The sequence below is a fragment of the Anser anser genome (genome assembly GCF_964211835.1).
Source record: "Anser anser genome assembly, chromosome: 1".
In the NCBI taxonomy this organism is placed as follows: Eukaryota; Metazoa; Chordata; class Aves; order Anseriformes; family Anatidae; genus Anser; species Anser anser.
Genome location: NC_139720.1, coordinates 22,463,949 through 22,486,404, shown reverse-complemented (window position 1 = coordinate 22,486,404; position 22,456 = coordinate 22,463,949). Strand labels below are relative to the sequence as shown.

At 42.1% G+C, this 22,456-nt stretch overlaps 1 protein-coding gene across 7 annotated transcripts in view; it reads right to left on the bottom strand.

Annotated features, from left to right (window-relative positions):
- Window positions 1–19,606, bottom strand: part of GRM8 (glutamate metabotropic receptor 8) — a 344,303-nt gene extending 324,697 nt beyond the window's left edge. The window contains exons 1-3 of one of the 7 annotated variants that reach the window (XM_083819519.1): window positions 19,365–19,603; window positions 18,813–19,068; window positions 11,659–12,504 (exon numbers count right to left, since the gene is read on the bottom strand). In XM_083819519.1, coding sequence (XP_083675645.1) covers window positions 11,659–12,168 — 510 coding nt within the window. In that variant the 5' untranslated portion in view covers window positions 12,169–12,504; window positions 18,813–19,068; window positions 19,365–19,603. Of the gene's footprint in view, window positions 1–11,658; window positions 12,505–17,477; window positions 17,877–17,904; window positions 18,051–18,812 lie in introns of those variants that run through there. The other 6 variants (XM_083819524.1, XM_083819525.1, XM_083819520.1 and 3 more) reach the window with 6 other exon arrangements.
- Window positions 19,607–22,456: the final 2,850 nt, after the last annotated feature.

The window sequence follows — 22,456 nt, the reverse complement described above, 5'->3', positions numbered from 1 at the left end:
CAAAACCTTTTGGGGAGCTTTCCTCAACAAAATAAATCAAAAAACAGCCAAAGAAGAAGCCTCCAAATCCCAATTCAACATCATCATTTTTGTTCAGATTAAAATGAATGTTTATTTTTCAGTTCAGCTGTCAAACTGACTAAGTACTTGTACAGTCCTGCTCACAATATTGCATTCATGTTTTAGGTATATTAAACACAACCGAAAAGGAGAAAATTCAAAAATATGAAGCACGTCTTCTGAAAGGTGTAGAAATCTCTCTTAGCTCCTGATCCACTCCTGGTAAATCAGTGAGGCAGTCATTTGCCACTCAGCTGCCTGACGCTGCACAGTTCATAGGGGTTCTTAGTCAAGCTACATGTAATCAAATAAATAAGCATGAAAAATGAAACAAAAACAAACAACAACAAAAAAAAAAAAACAGGGTTCCTGATACACCAACAAAAAATTATTAGCTAGCAAGTTGTTTCAAAATTGATTTTTCTCAAGCATTTAAGAAAAAAATATCCACTTATCTAAAGTAGACCATACATTTGCACGCACCTGTCTTAATTTTCTTTCATCGTACTCTACTTAATTTCATGTTTTGTTTTAATAATGACAGGCATTCATTTTTCCCAATCACTCTAATATACACTGCAGAGATGAGCTTTAAAAATCTTAGTTCTACTGGGCAATAATCCAAATATTTTTTTCCTAATTTTTAGGCTCTCTTTCTTTGACAATCATGGTTTCCTAAGGGGGATGTACAGCCTGTGATTGCGGGTCAGGCAGGTTTCACCACTTGCTCCAGAGACTGATGAGTTGCATATTTAAATCATACAGTGAGGCAGATAATCCCCTTTCATAGCAAAACCCAGGGGAGGGAGCTGTGTAAGAGGATACAAGGAATCCCTCGTTAAGAGCTTGCTGTCTGAAGCATGCCCACAGCCCTTATTCTTATATCTGGTTATTGAGAAGCCTTTATATTCACAAATCCCTTCAGGCACCATGGAAGCAGAGGCGGGGGACCCTGCACATCAGTCCTCCAGGGACACCTGGGCACCCAGCTCCACGCAAGCAGCGGTCGGGCTGAGGATTTGGCTCTGCTTGACTTGCCCAAGGTCGCAGAGAAGGTCTGTGGTGCAGCAAGACAAAGGATGTCAGGCTTCAGCAGGCACTAACGCACAGCAAGGGCGGTCTGTCACACTCACACAAAGCTTTGCAAAGCAGACAAAGCCATTGAGCCAAGCGATTATTTGACCCATCCCCAAAATATCCTGTTTTTTCCTGTGCTTTTGGCTTCTTTACTGGTGTTTTCTCCTGTACGCCAGAAACAAATGTTATTTAATCCTTATGCAAAGAGGCAATAAAATAAGTATAACTTGAACTGTGAATCTTCATTCCTGAATCACAAGTCCATTGCTATTCAGCCTAAAAATAGAAATAAGAAAAAAAAAAGGGGGAAAAAACAACCTTTGAAACTTGGCAGGAACGGCAGGAAATCATACCTTGAGTCACAGGGCATTCTTAGCATCTGTTCTAACAGTAAGTTTTCACACTCCCGTATGCAGCACAGCTACACTTCCTTCGTATGCCGGTCTCTGAGACTAGCCCTAGCGATATTATTCTTTCTCTACAGTGCATCTTGTCCCAAATACTTTACATATCCAGTTTCCAGAAAGCTGTTCATTTGGTTCTGGAGATATCACCCAACTCACAGATGAAGAGTTTTTGCAAGACGGTTTCCATTAGGCCAAAACAACAGCTCTGACTGCATTTAGGTTTTGCAAGTGAAATTGTTTAACATGCCGAAAAAAGTGAAACACTGGTTAATAAGATAACTTTTTACACTTAAATTTTCAAAGGATATCAACAAATCCTATCCAACAAAGAAGACATAAACAGATTATTTTTGTCTCTCCTGTTTCTTGATTTCTAGTAGCATTTACTTTCATTACAAATGCTTCAGTTCTGCCTGAACTGAGCACAAAAAGAATCAGCCATTTAATCCTCAGGACAATACATATTTTCTTCACACTTTAACAAGTAAATATAGCAGCTGGTAACTTTTAAATCCTGAGCTTTGTTATGCAAAGTATAGCAAACAGAACCATCAAAATTAGGAGTGGAAAACACTGGCTATTTTACTTCTACCACTTTCCTGCTGCTACAAAAATATGTATTCTCATACTTCTGTCCAATATAATTTTCAGAAATACAGGAAATTTCACATTTCTCCTATCCTACACAACTGGATTTATCTTTAGACAATGTATAACAGGATGTTTCTTGGCAATGTACTTTCTAATAGTCAATACACTTTTTCCCTCTTGAATCAACATCCTAGTATACATGTGTACCCTATGAATTCCTCTTTATCAGCGGAATTTGGGGCATTATTTTTGTAGTTACTCCATATTATACAAGACATTCTGCAGAAGTATGCCTGTGGATATCAGATAGCCAGCTCACTCAAGATCACTGCTGTCACACAGCCGCAAACCATCTATCTTCCAAATGAAGGTACCCTTAGCTCCTTACTGGCTGAGACCAAAATGATTGCCATGATCATTTCTGAAAACATGAACAAATAACTGAGGAGCCACATCTGTTTTGCTATGCACCTGACAAAATCCTTTAGTGGAACAAGAAGCCTACTGATAGTAAAACCAATGGGATGCTGTTTTGCATGGACACAGGACATTATTTTCCTCCGGTTTTTCCAGCTATATTTTTACATCTGTTTTGTTCACTGGCTTCCCTGGAACTCATTGCTTTCCCAAAAATTCTTCCTCATTTAAACAAGTCTAAGTGATGCAAAAATCAGACTCTATTTCCCTTCTAAGTAAGCAGAATTCAACAAGCCCTATCCAGCTGGCTACAGAAGAATATAGTCACTTATCCTATTTGACTGCTGCTCCTGACCTCAGCAAAACCCAGATACCTGAATCAGAAAACAAGCATATAATAATAATTTAAGCAATAAATACTGCAAGCATCTTCTGTGAAAGAACATAAGCCAAACCTCAAAACACAAATTATTCTGACACAGATAAATCACTTTTGCTCCTGTTTCACATTCCCAAACTATAAAAGAAATGCAATAGGAAGAGAGCTCTCACAATGCCATGCCATATCTAAGCATACCTATCAGCAATTCAGCAATAACTTATTTCAGAGAAGAGTCAGAGACAGGTATCTATCTGAAGTACCAAACAAGAAATCCTACAGTGAGTTTTTTTTTTTTTTTTTTTAAAAAGGAATAGAGCAAACTATCCTCTTTTTGGTAAACATGCACTCACACTCATAGACCTGATGCACTCCCCCTCTGAAACCATTTTACGATCTCTATTGAGGACACAGGCAGTCAAGGGCAAACAGCTTCCTCATTTAAGCTCTGACTTAAATGCTTAATTGTCCTGTCAGAACGATAGAGGACATAATATCTTGCTTTTCTGATCTGGGAGCATATGTAGATCCCAGCCCAGAGGAGCATTTTGCTCTTGGCTATTTAATTCATTCAAGTGGAATTAGTGTCCTTCAGTAAGACTTTTATTTAGATGACTATTTTTCGCTGATAAATGCTAGCAAAAACAAGGATATACATTTAAGCACCGTAAACCAGTTTAATCCTAAAAGCACAATGTGCTTTAGGGAAAATAATGAGGATGGAAATACACAAAACCACAAAATCTACCAGTTGGCTGTAACACACAATAATGCCTGGTTTCTGATGACAGTCAGAAGGCAAGACTATATGGCACAGCTGTCACTGGACTGAAACAATTATCACCAAGGAAAAAAAATATAGTCTTAATTTAGTTTTCATCGTGGCTAATAAAACTAACATCATTGTACTAAAACACTGAAACAGCTTTGATGATCCTTAGCAGTCTTGGCTCCCCTTCAGCATGATGTGGGAACAGAGGAGCTCCGTCCTGAGAAGCCAGCGTAGAGGCTGGTAAATCACATCCTTCCAGAGCACATTCCTGAACACGAGGACTCAGCTACCAGAGCTTCTAGGACAGTCCATAGCTTGGCTGTGACCTGTGCAAGCCAGCAGTCTCCCTGTGTGCTGACAGGCAACAGAAGTTACCATGGGTCAGGGATTTTTGCCTCCCAGTAGCTTGCATGCCAACCTGTGATTTGGGGAACTATGAATTTATCATATAGATGTGAATTGTTTGTGTCAGCTGGCCTCAGTACCAGAGAATGGTGCCAGGTACGTTTTGTTTACTGGGAAAGATGTAAAGAGTGCCTCCTAGTAACGTAAGATCTTTAATGAAGCCCACTGCCAGGCACTTCTTAACTTTTTGATCTTCTCATTTGTAGAATTGGCTGATATCTATATCAATATAGGCAATCTTCAACAAATAACTCGGGGGTCTATGTCACATACAAACAGCCTTCTTACAGAGGTGAGAACTCAGCAAAACTTTAGCTATGAAAGGGTGAAATAATTCTCTCTGCATATGCAATTTCCTTCATGTGTATATGTGAGAGAAATACATACATATACATATATATATATATATATATCCCCAACTGCCCACAGGGAAGTAGAAAGAAAATCAGACCATTGGTCTCTAATAGCTACAATCTCTTTGTAAGGTGCTTGCTTACTGTGGTTAGGGAATGACACAAAAACCTCAACATTTGAGACAGCTTCAGCTTGCCCACAAAAAGAGGGGAGATGTCTCAAACCACTTAACCAACATTAATCAAGCTTTTGATTGTTTCTGTGAAATAGTTGGATACAATCAAATTAAAATGACAAAAGAGAAGCACAAAAAGGTCAGGAAATGCTTCTAAAGCCTTGTAGCAAACCAGTGACAAACACAGTAAATAATACAGAAAACAAATTGCCACTTTGCTCTAACCACTGGTTATAACTCCATCTAGGAATGGGATAAGACTGAAAATATTAGATTTTTAGATGAATATTTTAGAAACTAATATATTGTAAAATACTAAATGAATGCATCAAGTTGCTTTTGTACTTCCTTGCCTCAAGCAGTTTAGCACAAATAAAATTTGATGCTAATCAGTTCTAGCAGTTTTCACAGAATCTGGAAATCTATTATACCCTCTGGCTGCAGCTAAAAAATTTCTCAACAATTTCATTATTGATACTTCCAAAATATCTATTGTACATATAATTTTGTCTTGGTGTTGACCTGCCATTTTTCCCTCTTGACCAAAACACATTTAACCTGGCACTGACAGAAAAATCACAGTTGAATTAAGAGGGATTTTTGCATAATACAAGTATCTAATACCATGGAAATATACAGAGATATGAATATTGTTTCTGTCTAAGAGAAGCTGAATTATGGGGAAAAAAATGAATGATTATAATGATATTTTCCAGCCAATAACAAGACAAGATGTTCAGGCACTAAACAGATATGTGCTTGTAATAAGCTACAAAAAACACTGTAAAATTAAATGGGATGTATTGGCAATGGGTTCCTTTTATAATTAAAAATGATTCAGAAAGTGAAAATATTATCTAGAACAAACATAAAACAAATCTGTTCATCTTAAGAGACGATTTCAAAATGTTTCAGTCTACTTCTCCCTACTAACAACAATTTGTCTTCACACTTCACACAAGATTTTCCACAAATGTTTTAACCACAAAAAAAATCATATCCCATTGCAAATCTCAAATGCTATACAGCAGAAAATATTATTGACAAATGCAGTGTGACACAGTGAACAGAAAACTGATAATATTTTAATCGGTGCAGAACATTTTTTTATTAATGAATGCCAATATGTTGGGTAAAATTCTTGAGACTGTTCTTTATATCTTATAAAGCAAATGGTAAAATTCTTCCCATTATGGAAAAGCCCTGCAGTCACATATGGGAAAGTCTGATTCTCGCATCAGTCTGGAGCCTCTGGAGTCAGTAATGCTCAAGAGGTGCAAAAATTTCCGTAGATATAAAGACAAGATCAGGATCTGCATATATTTCAGATTGCCTCGGAAAAGTACGTGTGTGCTCTCTGAAACCGTGTGGTAAAATGTTATTACATTTTACTCACGTCATATTCCCTCCAGTCATGAGGTGCACACTGTTGCCACAATTAAATACATAGCTCTGTGTTTATGAAGTTCGGTGAGGTTAGACTCTGTACAATTGCAATTCCCTCATTTCTGGAAGGCCTGTCTCGGCAGCAGGATCACAAGGCAGCAGGAGCACTTCATGGCAGCGGGATGTAAAAAAACTTGCAATTGAGCCTAAAAAAGCATCATCCAGGTTCAGCCCTGGTAGCTGCACAAGACTGTCAGCCGAAGATATCCACTAAAGCCCAGGAGGAGACAGGTGAACAGTCAAAGCAAATAAAAAAATGCTTGGGGAACTGATACATTCACTTCTAGATTTATTGAAAGAAACTCTCTTGCATTTTGGATGGTTGCACATAAAGTGGGAAGAGTAACTCCAGGATGGCATTTGTACTATGTACTTCTGAAGAAGTAAATGTGTATGAAATGTATAAGGCAAATGTGCATGAAGTAAATATTAGTCCCTCCAGACAGCAGCTATTAAAATGGATTGCAGTGGTGGAGCAAGAAGAGAATTTGTCCAAAAAGAGGAAATAAGCATTTTAGTCTTGGAAAAAGAGGAGAAAATGTAAGGCAAGGCAAAAAAGAAGACAAGGCAAAAGGAAAGACAAGGCAAGGAAAAAAAAGGAAAGGAAAGAAACAAATTGTCAATGACCATTTTGGCTTTATATACACCTACATCAATATATACATGAAAGCTTCAGATCACAATTCACCAAGCATACTTTTCACCCATTTCAATTCACATGCAAGCCATCGTCCCTAGGCTGCTCTCAGCGTGACATTGGCTAGAAGTGTGAAGGTGACAGATGGAGTGTACCAAGGAGTTCAGAAATAGCGTAAAGCTTTTAGATGATAGGAAAATAGCATAAACAAATGTCTCTCTTCTTTCCAGCAGATTTTAACCACTGATATGAGTTAGTCAGACAGTAATACTGCATCCAGTTCAAGAGTCCCCAACACAGAACAGATGTGGACCTGTTGCAGAAGGTCCAGAGGAGGGGCACAAAAATTATCAGAGGGCTGGAGCACCTCTCCTATGAAGAAAAGATGAGTGAGTTGGGATTTTTTAACCTGGAGAAGGCTACAGGGACACCTTACTGTTTCAATACTTAAATACTTTAATATTTTCAATACTCAGAGGGGTTATTAGAAAGATGGAGAGAGACTTTTTACCAGGGCCTGTAGTGATTGAAAAAGGGGTAATGGCTTTAAATTGAAAGAAGGTATATTTAAGAAGAAATTTTTCATTATGACTGTGAAGAAGCACTGGAATATGTTGCCTAGAGAAGTTACGGATGGCCACTCCTTGGAAGTGTTCAAAGTCAGGTTTGATGGGGTTTTGAGTAAGCTGGTCTAGTGGAAGATGTCCGAGCCCACGACAGTGGGTTTGGACTAGATGATTTTGAAAGGTCTTTTTCAGCCCAGATCATTTTATAATAAGTACAAGCTTTGTATACAGGGAACATGAAGTGAGATGAGTTACAGACTTTGTCTCTCCAGGACAAGTTTTGAGGGACTGGGAACCACCCAAACGCTTATGAATTTCAAACAAAGAAGCTAAAGGATAGCACTTGGCCGTGCCTGAGCATCCTACAGGAAGCCAAAATTTCAGTAAGCCAAACCCAAGGAAGGGGGTAAGAGCAAGATGTTCCTCTTGAATGATCCAGTCAATAGAAAAGTTGTCTTTGCACTAATGAGAGTTGGCCAGCCAGGCCCTCAATAGATCCTACCAGCCAAACACAAGCCATTTTGGCAGCAGGACTTCCAGACTGGCAAAAACAACAACCAAATAATGTCACCTTCCATTACCCAGAAGAAGGAGCAACTCCTCGTCCACCAGAAGAGAGGCTGGCCCATGTCTATCTAGCCTATTTCCACAGTCACTCCAATGGGAAATGCTAAAAACTGTCAAAGCGCTGAAGGCACCAAGAAGCTCTGCAACATTCCCTTCCCCAGCTCTGGATTTGGCTGCATGTGTCCAAGGTCAGCTCTGATAGGGTGCAAATATGTGACTCTGAATCAGCCCAGAAAAACAGCTAAGCTGTGAGAATGAGCTGTGAGAAGTCTCATAGGGACCTCTGTCCCCCTTCTTCACTCAACAGATACCTTTCAGCACAGGCCCTTGTCCTTGGTCCCTGCCTGAGCTATCCTGCTGGCCTTCTAGCTTGCTGACCATGACCTTGCATTGCTGAACCTGACTTCCTGGCTGATTTTAGACTTCATCACTATGGATTTGTCTGGACTGTTGGCTGAACCTCATTACATGGCCAGACCTTTTTTGTTCTCATTTGGGTGAGGCTGTGTTACCCGTACATGTAACCACTGTCTTTCTCACCTTGCTGCCCCCTCAGCTTCTGTCTCAGCTTCCCCTGTGAAGCAGCCCATTCTTGATGCTCTCTGACAAAACCAACTCTCAAAATGATGAGCCAGCAACTTCAGCTGGGAACAATCTGTCCTGAGATCCACAGAGAACTGTTTGAGTGGGTAGTTACTGGTAGCTAGCACATTCCTTCTGTGCTTGCCTCTGAAGGTCTTCTGCAAATTTGTTTTCAGAAAGACCACCTCCAAGTTCTGAAAGCTTAATAAACAACTCTTTTGCACAATCCTCATTGCATCAAGCACCAGAGGAGCATAAAGCAAAATGTAACCTCCTTAAGGAAATCAAGGAATAAGAGATTCACTTCCAAATAGTAATTTTCTTGAACAAGTGCTTCCAGTTTGCAAAGTGTCTCTGACAGGTCTAAAACCATCAGAAGGTGAAATTTAAGCTGTCCAACTTTGGACCTTAATGTTTCAGGCCCATTAAGGGCAGGAAAAAAAAAAAAAAAGGGAAAAAAAAAGAAAAAAAAAGAAACTGCTAGGTTATGTCTCATGGATATTCACAAAAGGACAGAGAAGAATTCAAGGCAATCCATTTGGCCAACAGAAAGACTATAGATCAAGGTCATTTTTTGTGGTGCTCTCCTTCCTTTCTTCTTATGAGAACATTTAGATAAAAGGATACCATGACTATCAATCAGATTATGCTACCCACCAGATCATCAGATGGGACTATTGACCTGTATGTTTTATGTTGTAAAATCAATAAAAGAAAGAAAGAAAAAAAAAAAGAAAAAAGAAAAAAAGAATAAGAAAGAATAAAAAAGAAAAATAGCAGCATAAAAATCCAAACTGCTGAGCATAGTATTTCTCAAGTTATCTTTGTTTGTATATTCCCATTGAGTGATATAATATACTTCTCACAATTTCACCACAGATTAAAATTTCACTGGATAACAATGTTCTCAAAAAATATGTAGTCCTGACATTTAGGAACTTCAGAGTAGATATTAAAACAATACTGAACTTCAAATTACAGGTTCAACTTCCTGAATAGAACTACTAGACATAAAAATGGATGAATCACATTCATCCTGGATATAATGGAAATAGGCATTTTTGCAAAGGTCCTGATCCTCAGCTGTGGAGCAGTTGGGGCTGCATCAGCTGAGAATCTCAGACCATGTCTTTGGTCTGAGTACAACCCAAACTGGATTATACTTCTACATTTCTGGTGAAGGACCTTTCCATTGTCCATGGTTAGTGCCACCAAACCAGGGCCTTATCCAGAAGCCTTTACTCAGGCAAAGATAACAGAGCTACTTCTGGGAGGAAGGCGTAAAAACAGACATCAGATGCAGGTCCAATATGAGACATTAAAGGGTATCATTTGTCATTTTTTACATTATTAAGAATATTTGTGCAGGATCTATAATTAAAACTAAAAGAGATATCTCCTCCTTTTGCCAGCAGCTGTGTTACATCAATTAAATGGGTAAATAAGATCTTTCCCCAGAGGGGATATCACATGACCCTCTATTGATTAAGACTGCAGTAGAACGTTATTTGCAATCTTATTGCATAATGGAAATCAGGAGGTAGCTGTCATGGTTTCAGAAGACAAATTGCTGGTATCTTAGACAATTCATAGGCCTCTTTCCTTCTTGCTGCTCTTAATTCACAGTTAAACCATGTCTTACGAGCCTTAGATTCTTAAATCAGCCTACTACACTGTGTTGAATTCAAATCTGGGTGTAAACATTAGTCTTTGTGGTCCTGCATTATGATGGATATTAAAGTGACCATTCTACCTATCATTACCTCAGAACCATGCATTATTTAACAGGGTAACAAAACTTTAAAAAAAAATAATGCAGATGTGAAATTAAAAATAGATACCTCCTGCAGCATGCATGATTATTCCTGAGAAGGACAAGCCTTCCCCACCAGACACAGCTCTAGAGGTGATCCCTATATAGGATATTTTTAAGACTTGGTTCAATTTTGTATACTTGATTTTCATAAGGAAAGCATACAGATGGAGCAAGTCCACTAGTCTCAAACGTGCAGTAACTGCAGCCAGGCATCAGTTTTGAGACTGTAATGAACACCTGACCACAACCCAGCAGACATCTTGCTCCTCCACTGAACTGTAAATCCATCATTATGCCCTTTGTGGAAGAACCGGAGGGAAGGATAGACATCTACCTTTAAATGACTGAAACATTCCTTGCCAGTTTGACAAACCTTCAAACAAGATAATCAAGACAATTCAAACTTTCAGTCACAGAGAACAACAGCAACACTTTTCAAAATCATTAACAGCATTATTTAACGTTACCAGAATCATCTCCACTGAAGTCAAAGAAATGGTTTTCAGTGGCTGTGAAGTTGTAGGACATTAGGCAAGATTTCTGAATGGAAGGAATCAGTCTGAATAACAGTGGGCAGTAGGACAAAATAGATTCACTGAAAAGGTTAGCCATTCTGTGCACAGAAAAAAAAAGTGCTCAGTTTACCATAATCTATTTAACACTGCCCAAAATTAAAAATCAAATGTTTGGTGCCTGATCCGATGATTGATTAGAATGTGTTCGTCTTCCCATCTAAGTTAACAAGTTTAAAAGTGACAGGTTTACTTTCCCATCATTTATAAGAGCAGAGTTTAATAAAGTACATGGAAGGAAATGAACAGTATACCAGTAGAACTGTTGTCCAAAAGTAATCTCTCACAAAGTTATATCAAAGTCTGGAAAAAATTACCACCTTGTGAAAAATATGGGGGAGGTTAAGATTTCAAGGGAATCAAAGATATTTCTGTACACTGCATTTGGCTAGACATGCACATCATTAGCACTGGATTATTACTGGCATATCTTCCTATTTAGGGAAATTATTTGTTCTTTCTACAAATGGATTTGTGTTTAAACCTCATATTTCATTCTCCTAGAAATCTGCAAAATAAATCTCAATCTGATCTTGATGAGCATAAACAATCAATGTCGAGGAAATATGAGTAGTAAATAAACAAAAACACAAGTCAATAAAGAACTAAAATCTGCTCTGGTTGCTTAGAACTTTAAAGAAGCATTTGGCACTTTAAATTAGGGTCTGAAATCATTGCTTTTTCTTTCCTTTTTATTTTTTCTTTTTTGCTTAGAAAGGACAAACCGGTCTTTTCAGATTTCAGTCCCTTTGTTTTCTGAAAGTAAGGCAACACAATCACCTCATTTATTTCCTTTTGCTTACAATTCAAAAGAAAAATAGAAAATGTTCCTTACCTTAAAAAGTCTTAAAATATTTGCGACCATAATGGACACAGAACTTGCTGCAGCACCTATCACACCTGATATCTTGTCTGGCTTAGTGAAAATAGGTGGGTCGCCATTAGCACACTTCACATCTGAACCATCTTTTTCTATCAACGCTTGCACAAATGTTAACGATTGCTCCAATGCATAAGTGTCCCTGGAACACGTATCAAGGATCCGGACACCTAAGGTGATATTGGCAAGAAGATCAGGGTCTTTATTAATCTGATCAATTGCATACAGCATTGCCTCTAGTCTGTGGATCCCTTTTTCCTTCTTGAGCTCCCCACAAGGCACCCCTCTATCCCCTTTTGCATGGACAGGGAACAGTCCTCCCAAGATGATGTCCCCATCCAATCGGATGGAGTGGGCATATTCCTGGCCATGAGTTCTTTGCATCAGGGTGAGCATCCAGTAGAATTTGGCTGTTAACAGGAAGAAACAATGGCAGGAAACTAATCGTTTTCCTTCGTATACCATTTTCTCTGAAGATGTTGTTGCTAGCCAGTATCCAGATTTTCTTCTTGCTAAAGGATGAGGTTGACCATTTGAAACTGCAGTTTCTGGAGGCTACCATCAGTGCCCAGTAAGTAATATAGAACCATATGGAAGGTAGAAAAAGGATCTCAGCAGAAGTACATAAAACGTGTTTTACAAAAGATGTCCACTGATGTCACGGGTTGATCAGCTTTTCAGAGAGGTGGTTTCCAACTGCTTCTAACTGATGATAAAGAGTAGGGTAGTATCTCTGGTCCTGATTCTATGAGGAGGTCAGTAACTCATGTCCTTCTATTTTGCACTGCAGCTGAGGTACTTCTGGAAAAAATAAAAAAATAAATAAAAAAAAAACCAGTAAGAATTATCATTTAGTTCAGCAGTTTTATACCTGTCACACAGTGTATTTATTTTTGAATATGAGTTACTTTGGCGAGGTTTTACTTTTGATGTTCTGTAAGGGAGTAATTCTTGGCCTTCTGTGAATTTGAACACCTGTCTGCACCGTACTACAAGCCGAGAAATTGATGATACCAGCAGAGCAAAAGCCAAGTCAGGGCAACTACGCTTAGCTTGATGTTCGGAGCCTGACGAGTAATTCCTATTTACCTTTGCATTGCATGACATCCAAAAACATATTTATTCCGTAACATATTGTATTTTCTGTTTTGCTGTATCATTCTGTTGCAGCCCACAGAAGTGCAATAGCTCCTAACACTTGCACTCGCTGAGAGGTTCCGCTTGCGACAATGGAGTAATCAGGGCTCCTGAATTTAAGTACGCTCTTCAGCCGCTGCAGTCCAAGCATGTTCATTTGTATATTAAACTGATTACTTCTCCAGTGGAATTCACTATTTTCTGGGTTCACTATATATATAAAATACCCTCCCAATCATTTCAAAAGCTAAATTACTTTTATGAAAAGGTAGCTGGTTTCTTAAGCAAAAAAAAAGCACAATGTATTCTGCTAGGAAAAGAGCTGAACATCCAGTATTCCTTTTCTCACATTTTACATGATCTGAGGTCCAACATTAACAGGGTATCTATTATCTGCTTGCATTTGGACCACAAAAACCAAGAATGATGTTCTGCCCCCACTGACATCTGGAAAAGTCCCACTGATTTTAATGAGACCAGGATTTCATCCTACATTTCTAAGTACGTGACTGACACTGTTATAAAAATCAGTTATAAAAATTACCACTACTTCAATTCTCAAGTGAGTGGCATTTGTTTATTTCAATATTTAACAAAATTACAAATGCCTGAATACATTTTTTGATCTCTGAGGAGCCAAAGAGAGAGAATTAATTTCACCTAATATTAGATGGGCATGCTTTGGGCAGCCACATCTGAGGCAGTCTCTCTGGACACCTGTTACAGACTATAGAGAGCAGAGGACACTCTATGGTGAAAATCACACAGCCTTTTTTAAAAGAAAAAAAAAATGTAATGTATGAAGAAATTAATCACACTGAACAGTCTACTCTGTAGATATGTACTTTGTACCAGGTGATCTGACTGGTTCCTACCAAAATATCAAATTGGAAGAGAATTGATCCACTTATACCGTATTTCAAAGACATTTTAAATTATTTTCCACAAGATGTTTAAATATTTTTAGGTATCAAATCTCAAAATGTGTTCTGATAAGGCTTGAAACTGATCATCTTCTTTAATTTATTTTATTATGGTTGTGTTTGTTTTTTTTTTTTTTCCCAAGTGATAGTACTAAGCTCGTAAAAGTAGAGAAGAGTTTTAAAATACTGTCTATTTGAAAAGCTGAGAAAAATATTCACAATGGAAATTCTTCTATTTAATGAGAAGTTATCTCACAGTGATCTGGTAACAGAGCAATGACTTGAAAATGAAACATGTTTAATTGGTGTGAATAAAATCATTGCAATTTGGAACAGCAGAGTATAAGACTTTCAGTACCTCTTATTATTTAGTTTTGCTTAAATTTGGCTCAAGGTTGAATCTAAATGAAAAAGAAAAAAAAATCTGTGCTTTTTCATGTAATAATCCCATCATTCTCCATCAGCTCTTTTTGGGCACATAGTTTACAAATCTGTCCAGGCTTCAGCCTCGGGAGCCAAACTCAGCATCAGTAACAAATAGAGGAACTTGAGGAACATCACTGCTTCCCACAAGCTGATCTGGTCCCATGGGATGCTGCCTAAGGACAGAATATGACCTGCACCACAGAGGAAAGATCACATGAAGTATTAACTAGCCACAAGTGGCTGTTGGCTTCATTGCCACAGTAGATAAACACAGCCAGGGGTTTCAAAACAGCAGCAAGTGAAAGTTGCAGCTGCACCTAAATCAGACGCAATTTCCTTTCTGGTTCCACAGTGAGCACCCAACTCTTCAGACTCTGTGGGTCTGTGCAGTCCCGCCAAGGAGCGATCCCTTGAGGCAACACAAGATGACTGCTCTTATTTAACACTGTACGGTGAACAAGAACACACCACTGAGAAAGTGAAAATGTTCATGAAGGAAAAAATGTTGCTTTTTCTCTCACTCAGTCTCAGGTCAATCTCTTACAGCCAAAGAATGCCCCGAAATTAAAGCAACTGTCAGTTTTCATAAAAACCAACAGTGATGAATTCAACTATTGCAATCCCAATGCCAACAACACTGGAGAAGCTAAAGTGAGCACAGCACCTTGACTCCAATACATTATCTGGAAATGAATGAAATTTAAATGAATTGATAATAAGCATTTTTTTCAACATCGCAGTCTGCATAAGCATTAATTGTTCAGCCTCAGCTTGCCTGTTTTTCTGAAAAAAAAATGCATGTTTCTTTGCTGCAAGTGTCCACAGCTTGTCTGTCTATAAAACAGAAATAAAAATTTTAAATGTTCTTTTTAAAAATTTAAGACCTTTTAGTCTTCTTTTTTTATGTTACCTAAGAAATAAAAGCTTTTATTACACTGCCTAATTTATTCATGCCACACTGTTTTTCACATATTGATTAACGTCAACTTTTACAGAATGTTATAAGCCTGTGTAGCTAAGTAGAAAGCATGTCAGCTAAATGAATTCCATTTTTATCAATGAATTTTAGTGGAAAAGCAAGGGCTGCTAGGCTATAAAGTCTGAATGAGTTTGCCTCATGTTCAGAGATTTTATTTGAAGTAAAATTCTGTCCTTTTCAGATTGACCACAAAAGTTTGAATTAATGCAAATATATTCACAATTTACCAGGTTCCCCTCTGTAGTAGTTACTGTTCACTGGAAACATGAGTTCAGAGAAGAAATTCACACATTTCCTCAGCACAGTTCAAGAGTAAGTGCAGCACAAAGCCTCTCCCCAGTCACCTTGAAATATATGCCTCTCTTGGTTTTAATTCATTAAAAATATCTGGTACTATCAGAACATATTGCTATTTTTAAAGTCAGCATTTCAGCACAGACCTCCACTCCTTCTGCTAGAATGTATATTTATTTTTAAACCGAAGGAGGTGGGGTACTGCAAGACGGGAACGTGGAAACTTCTGCTTGTGGTGTCTGGTTCTGCAATTACTTCCTTCGTGAAACATGCAGCATTTTGAGACATTTGGTACACAAGGCTGGGCGCCCCAGTGCCTTGATGCCAGAGCAAGTACACCAGCACATGCTGGGAGCCATCACTCCTCCACCCCCAGACTCACAGCAAGGAGGTGGGCTCCTTGCAGGTCTTCACGTTCAAGAACAGACCTAAAAAGTGAGCTGAAAATGACAGATACGTAAAGAAATAAATATAGGCAGGGTCTTTATTTTGGTAACAAGACTCCTGAAAGGGCGATCTTCAGTTAGCACTGGAGTTGTGGTTGAAATCACATTTCATATCACCTGGAAAGGTTGTTTTAAAAAAATCTCTCAATTACAGACAGCCACAGGAGCAAGGAGTATTCTCTGCATCTTAAGCAGGAAAATATGTCCACTGAACTTCATGGAACATTTTTAAATTGGCGTTGCCAGCCAGACACACGTGAACCTTCACTGAGGGACCCAAACAAAACATACAAACAAAAAAAATCTATTCAGTGGTGGGAAAAATGTTTATGAAAAAGTATTTACAATTTTGTTTGAGGCCAAAAAATATATTTGTCATTACATTTGAAGCACAGCTGGCATGTTACTAAAATGAAATGAAATTGATCTTCTGTAAATGAGAAAAGGGGGAGTTTTAGCAAGAAGACCCATTTCTACACCCACAAACCAGTCAGATGTCCAGTCAATGCAAAACTGATCTGGTTTTACGGAATGAAAGCAAAAGGACAAAAATCTTCCATTCTGATGTTCAACGAGAAAAATAAATGCAAATATGTTATTATTCTGGCTCCCTACTACTGATGTTAGTTCTGAAGTATCAGATAAAAATTGCCTGGCTAACATTCCTTTTAGTGTTCATAAAAGTTGCCTCTTTCTCCTGCAAGGCATTCGGCAATGAACAAATAGCTGAATTTCAACACAGAGCGGGTAAAGAGTTGCCACCTGCATACAGTAACCTGACACATATAGAAGATTAATGGGGTTTGCTGACAACAGAAGGGATTTCGGAAAACCTTAGGCCTTGACACCGCAACTCCTAACTTGCAGGAGAATTCTTCACTGATGTAAGTAGTCTTATCTACCTCAGCTCTTCTGCAATGATTTGCTGTGCCTCTGCCACAGAGGTAACCTTTACACAATAATCAGGACTTCAAGGCAAGTCACCCCCAGCATCTTGTTTACGGGAATGATTTCTTCCCAGAGCACCATGAGAGAAATGTCTCCACTCACTCTGATCGGCCTCTTTTCAAATACCCCAGAGCCCCCATCTTCTTCTGCCTGCAAATATCCATCCTTCAAACAAGCTCCCCTGCTAAAGCAGCACAGGTCCTTCTGCCAGGGCGAGACTAATAGGAGCATCCAATTTTTTTGGAAAGGAAACAGCATCAAATATTTTCCTCTGCCCTTGCCTGGTCTCACAGCTGAATAAACCCCATCAATATTAACACCTTCAGAGTTGCTTTCACCTCCGCTCTGCCAAGCGATCATCAAGGAGATCCTCCTAGGCACCCTGCAAGAGCTTCCTCTGCTGGTTTTCTTCCCATTTTACCCTCTTCCCACCAGCCCCCAGCTCCCCAGAGCAGGCTCCGGGGGCTCTGCCCGGTGCCCCTGGAGAGGCTCTACCCGGAGAAGCGGCAGCATCCCGGGGCACCCCATAGCCCCCCCTTTTCCCCCCCGGGCTCCCCTTGCCCGCTACGCCGCCCTTCCTGGCGGGGTGGGGGCAGGCAGCAGCAGCCCCCGGCCACGCACCCGCTTTCCGTGCGGCTCCTCCGTGCTCTCCCGGCTGCCCTTCGGCTCCCGGCACCCCGGGGGCGAAGGGACCCGGGACCCGGGGCGGGCCCGCCGGGCTTGGGGCAGGAGGGGGGGCACCGGGAGCACCCCCGGGGCTGGCCGAGCCTCCTCTCCCTTAGCATCACCCATCACCGCGGCGTTTCTCCCTTGAAGGGAGCCCCCTATTGTTCTCCGCTTTACTTAGCCGAGCTATCTGTTTATTTATTTAATTTATTTTTTTTTATTCCCCCTCCCTACCCCAGCTGGCGTCTGTCGTTGAGGGATTCCGGCACAGCCTCGCCGCTGCTCCCCCCGGGGCCTCGCTGCCCGCAGACTTGCAAATAATAATAATTAAAAAATAAATAAATAAATAAATAATAATAATAATAATAAAATCAAAACCAACCGTCGCCTTTTAGTTAGAGCCGCCGGTGATTCCTTCCTCTCCTTGCATCAACCGGGCAGCTTCAATGCGCCTGTGTTCCCCTCAGTGAATCCCTAAAGTCTCTTCATGAATCCCCGGTCAGGAGCTTGCCAACTCCGACGTGCCACCGCCGGCTTTCCATGCACTTCAGATCACCGATCGATTTTGATCAGTTGAGTTGGGGGGGGGGGAGGGGGGGGGGTGGCTATGGGTTTTGTTGTGGTTGTTTGGGGTTTTACCCGTGCCGTGCATGCACCTGCCGGGTCCCCGCAATAAGCACATGCCGGCACTGGGGATGCCGCTCCCCGCCAGGGGACACCACGGACCCCTCGCCGCGGGACCGGTGCCGCTTCTCTCCCCCTTCCCCGGGCTGGGGGGGACCCCAGAGCCCGGCCGAGTTTCCCCTTCCCCTCCCCACCCCAAGGGAGCTCGGAGCCGAGCGAGAAGTTGGAGCCCCCCGGTGCCCCCGGCTGGAGAACCCCGATCAAGCCGGGGGGGGGGGGGGGGGGCGGGAATAGCGGGGAACCCCCAGCCCCCTCCCCGCGGGGGTGGGAGAGGACCCGCTTAAGGAGGCAGGGGGGAGATGCCGCTCTTGGGAGCACCCCCATCCTCCCTCCTTGCTCGCTGCTATGACGGCGCCGTGCCCGGGATCTCTTTCGGTAGAGCTGATAGGGGGAGGCTATCGACAATAAAAATGATAAATAATTAAAAGACACAAAAATAATAATAATAATAATGCGACACAAAAGCCCCCGGCGCCAGAAAGCAGGCGGAGTGGATTGCCTTGCCCCAAAACATTAAGTGAGGCAAAACTTGCGTTATTCGTGGACTCCGCTCGCCTTAAAATAAGACCTGAAGGAGACACACACCCCGCACACACACACAAATACCTTGCTGGAAAAGAGTTGCATATCCGTGTTACTGTAGAGGTCACTGGAATTAATACTGGGCGCCGATCGGGAACAGCATGAGGTAATTTCGGTACAACCCTCGTCTCAAATAGCTTCTCCCCGTAGCGTCAGCTTCATGTGCGGCTCAGCCTGGGACAGGTAGCCAGGAGAGCGATTTCAGTGGTGCTGCACAACACCCGCGATCAGCCAAGCCGAACCCACTCCACCGTCTCCTTCCTTATTCCTCCTCCCATTCCTTTAAAAAAAAAAAAAAAAAAAAAACTTTTTGGGACCGGCGGCTCAGCCCCCGTGACGATCTCCACCCTCCGCCGCCGCTCAATTGCAGCGGCAGACCCACGCCGTGCCGAGCCGGGTAAAAGAGAACGCCCCCCGACCCCCGCCCCGCCGCGGCACGGCTCGGCTCGGCACGGCTCGGCACGGCTCGGCACGGCTCCGTACGGCTCGGCACGGCTCGGCACGGCTCGGCACGGCTCGGCACGGTTCAGCACAGCTTGGCGCGGCTCGGCTCGGCACGCCGCTGCCCCCTCTCACCGCGGCTCCTGCGGGGCAGTGCAGAGCGCGGTGGGGTGGGCTCGGCACGGCTCGGCACGGCTCGGCGCCGCACTTGTAGCTGTTCTCGGTGCTGAAGGCAGCGGCTCTCCCCGGCCCGGCTTGGAACATCTCCCACCCCAACCCCGGCTCGACGAGGGCTGCGGCTCCGGGTCCCCCGCATCCCTCGAGTACCTGGGGGGTCGCCCCCCCACCCCACCCCCGGTATCCTCGGACTTTGCACGAGGGGTTCCCGAGCAATTTTCGGAAGGGGGCTGTCAACAGGAGGGGGGGCTTCCCAACACGCCCCCCAACCCACCCCCCCCACCCCGGGATGCGGTTTCTCCGCACCTTTCGCCCCATCCCCGGTTTCTCACGGGGCTGCCCCTCTCCCCCCCGGACACCGGGCAGGACTCGGTACCACGGGGCCGGGGCCACCCCGCGGGACGTGGGAGCGCTTTGCCGGGTCGCTCTGGAAGTTTGCAGCCCCCACCCCCCCAAAAAAAAAAAAAAAAAATCCCGCAGGCTCCGTGGGCGCGGGGTCGCTCCGCCCGCGGCCGCTCCCGGCCCGCAGCGCCCGGCGCAGCCTCGGTGCGAAGGTTCCACCTCGAGGGCAGCGCCCGCAACTGCAGCCGCACGGCTCGGCTCGGCTCGACTCGGCGCCGGGATGCTGCAAGGGGAAAAGGCTCCACACTCGGCGGTCTGTCAGAGCAGGGTGGCTTAGCAAGCTGCTGACAGCGAGCCGGTCGTTTCCAGCTTCCCGTTCCACGCTAGTCCGAAGTGCTTTCCTTATTAAATCATGTTTTCCTTTGCTTTGCCCCAAGCTGTCTTGCTTACTTGGAACATCAGTGATGGGAAAAGGAAGAATCCCAACTGCGCTCTGCTATATCCATCCAGCACTGCGATGATTGCCTTTGTTATATGGTTCTGCCTGAATTTATGCAGTAAAAGTCTTGCCCCAGGCAAGCCACGGGACTCTGACAATATCCGATGAGTCTTTCGAGTCTGTAACTTCTCTTTTGGAGGAGATCTTTCACTATTGGTCAATGACACTGGGAAACTGGCCAGGTCTCACACAGAATTTATTAACTCATGTTTGCATTTGCTTTTTTTCTTTAGATCTTCCATGAAAGTAGACAGACAAGCTGTGATTTCGATTACTCTATTATAGAAGTCTGAAATATAGTCACATGGGTTAAACTCCAATGTTGAGCCATAAGCAAAAGTCTTAGATATCCTTCTTAACCCCCATCAGGAAAAGAAGCCACACATGAATTATCTATACTGTAGGGTAGACTCCAGCAGCTTCAAAGAAAGTTCATCAAAACTAAGGCATGTTCTGCTTGAGCCTTTGTGTAAATCTTGCAGCTGGAGATGCAGGCTCAGGTCAAAAGACTAGGATAAGGCAACCTCCGCTGTGTTTCTGGCCTGAACACTGGCCTGGATGTGATCTATTGCCTCTCCCTGTCTCTCCCAGACACATCTTTTCCAGAGCACAATTTTGGGCACATAGGGACTATATCTTATTCTGTATGTTTACAGTGAGTAGCATAAAGACTCTTAGGCAGGAGTATGATAAATAAATCCATAACCAAAGAGATGCATGCTGTGTTTTGACTAAATACAAGCAGAGAAGATAAATATTTGGGGGCGGGCAGGAAGGAGGGAAGGAAAGAATGAGAAGCTTTGTAAGAAAATGGTCACATTTCCTGAGGATATATGGCACAAAAGAGAGGCAATATACATCCATCATTCCTTGAGTAGGATCCCTTTGATTCAAGCCCAATGGCAGCTAATGGCAGCTTGTACGGCGTACTTACGTGAGGACTGGTGCCATCTTCTACCTGCACAACTAACTCAGGCTGGAAGAAAACCAGTTCTGGACACCAAGCTATCACAAAGGAGCTCTTAAATGACCTTTATTTGAGTGAGAAGGCCTGATTCTTGGAGGAAGCATCTTACATGTTAGGTCACGGGCATGGATTAAAGGCAGTACTAAAATGTCAGGACCACTGAGACATGGCCTGAGAGACTTCAGTTTGAATTACTGTGTAGAATAAATGCTTGCTGTAAATATCTCTTCAAAGCTAAGCAAGAACAAATGCACCAGTCCTTCTCTGTGCTTCACTTTCTCTAACAGAAAAGACATTGTACTGACCTGTATCCAAGCAGTGATTTTGGCTGAGCAATTCATGTTGGAACAGCATCACTCCCTAACTGCACTCACAGATTTTAATGACATTCAGATGGGGCTGATTTTTGTAACTTTGAAATAGTGTGAAGTAAGGCACTCTGAGTTCTAGGGCTGGGTTTTTGTGTGTCGTATTTTTTTTCCTATCCAAGTGACAGAAATGCAGCTTTTGGAGTTATTCAAACACAGGAATGAAACCTACTGAGGCAATAAAACCACTTGAATAATCACTTTTAGGCAAAGGTATGCTGGTTAATAGCCATTAGGGAATACAGAGCCACAAAGCCAGCGATTTCCTCTTAAGTGATGGTGGATGCTGGATTCTGAGTTGTAAGATGTTTTGGAATATGGGTATTGGAATTTTTCAAGAAAACATAATCACTAAAAGAAGAACTTGACATACATGTCTTCTGTGCATTTCTCTAAGGCTAATATTTCTTCACAAAATGTATTACATGGTGAAAAAATAAAAGTGAGAGAAAAGGCATTTCATGGTAGTAACTATGACAAAAAAGTGTTATCTGGAGGCCAAAGAAAGTGTGCAATCATCTGTAAAATAGGACATACCTTTGGAAGGCCCAAATTGTGACTTATTTTAAAATAAAATTTTCAGCAGCGAGCAAAGGATGTCAAAGCTTAAACTATAAAAAAAGAAGATAGCCATCACATAGGAAAGCTTGCACTCTTTCCAGGGAAGATATTTTCAGAATCTGAATATTTTTAGTATCTAATTTCCAAATGTGTCTAACGAACTCCAATGTGCTGGAAGATGTAGCAGTTGGAAACCATCACTCTGCCAGAAGGAGCAGCACCAGCACACCGTGCTGTAGATGGGGTGCGAATCGCTATGCGGAGGGGGCAGCAGGAACCCGATGTTCTGAAGGGATGGCATGCCAGGGGGACT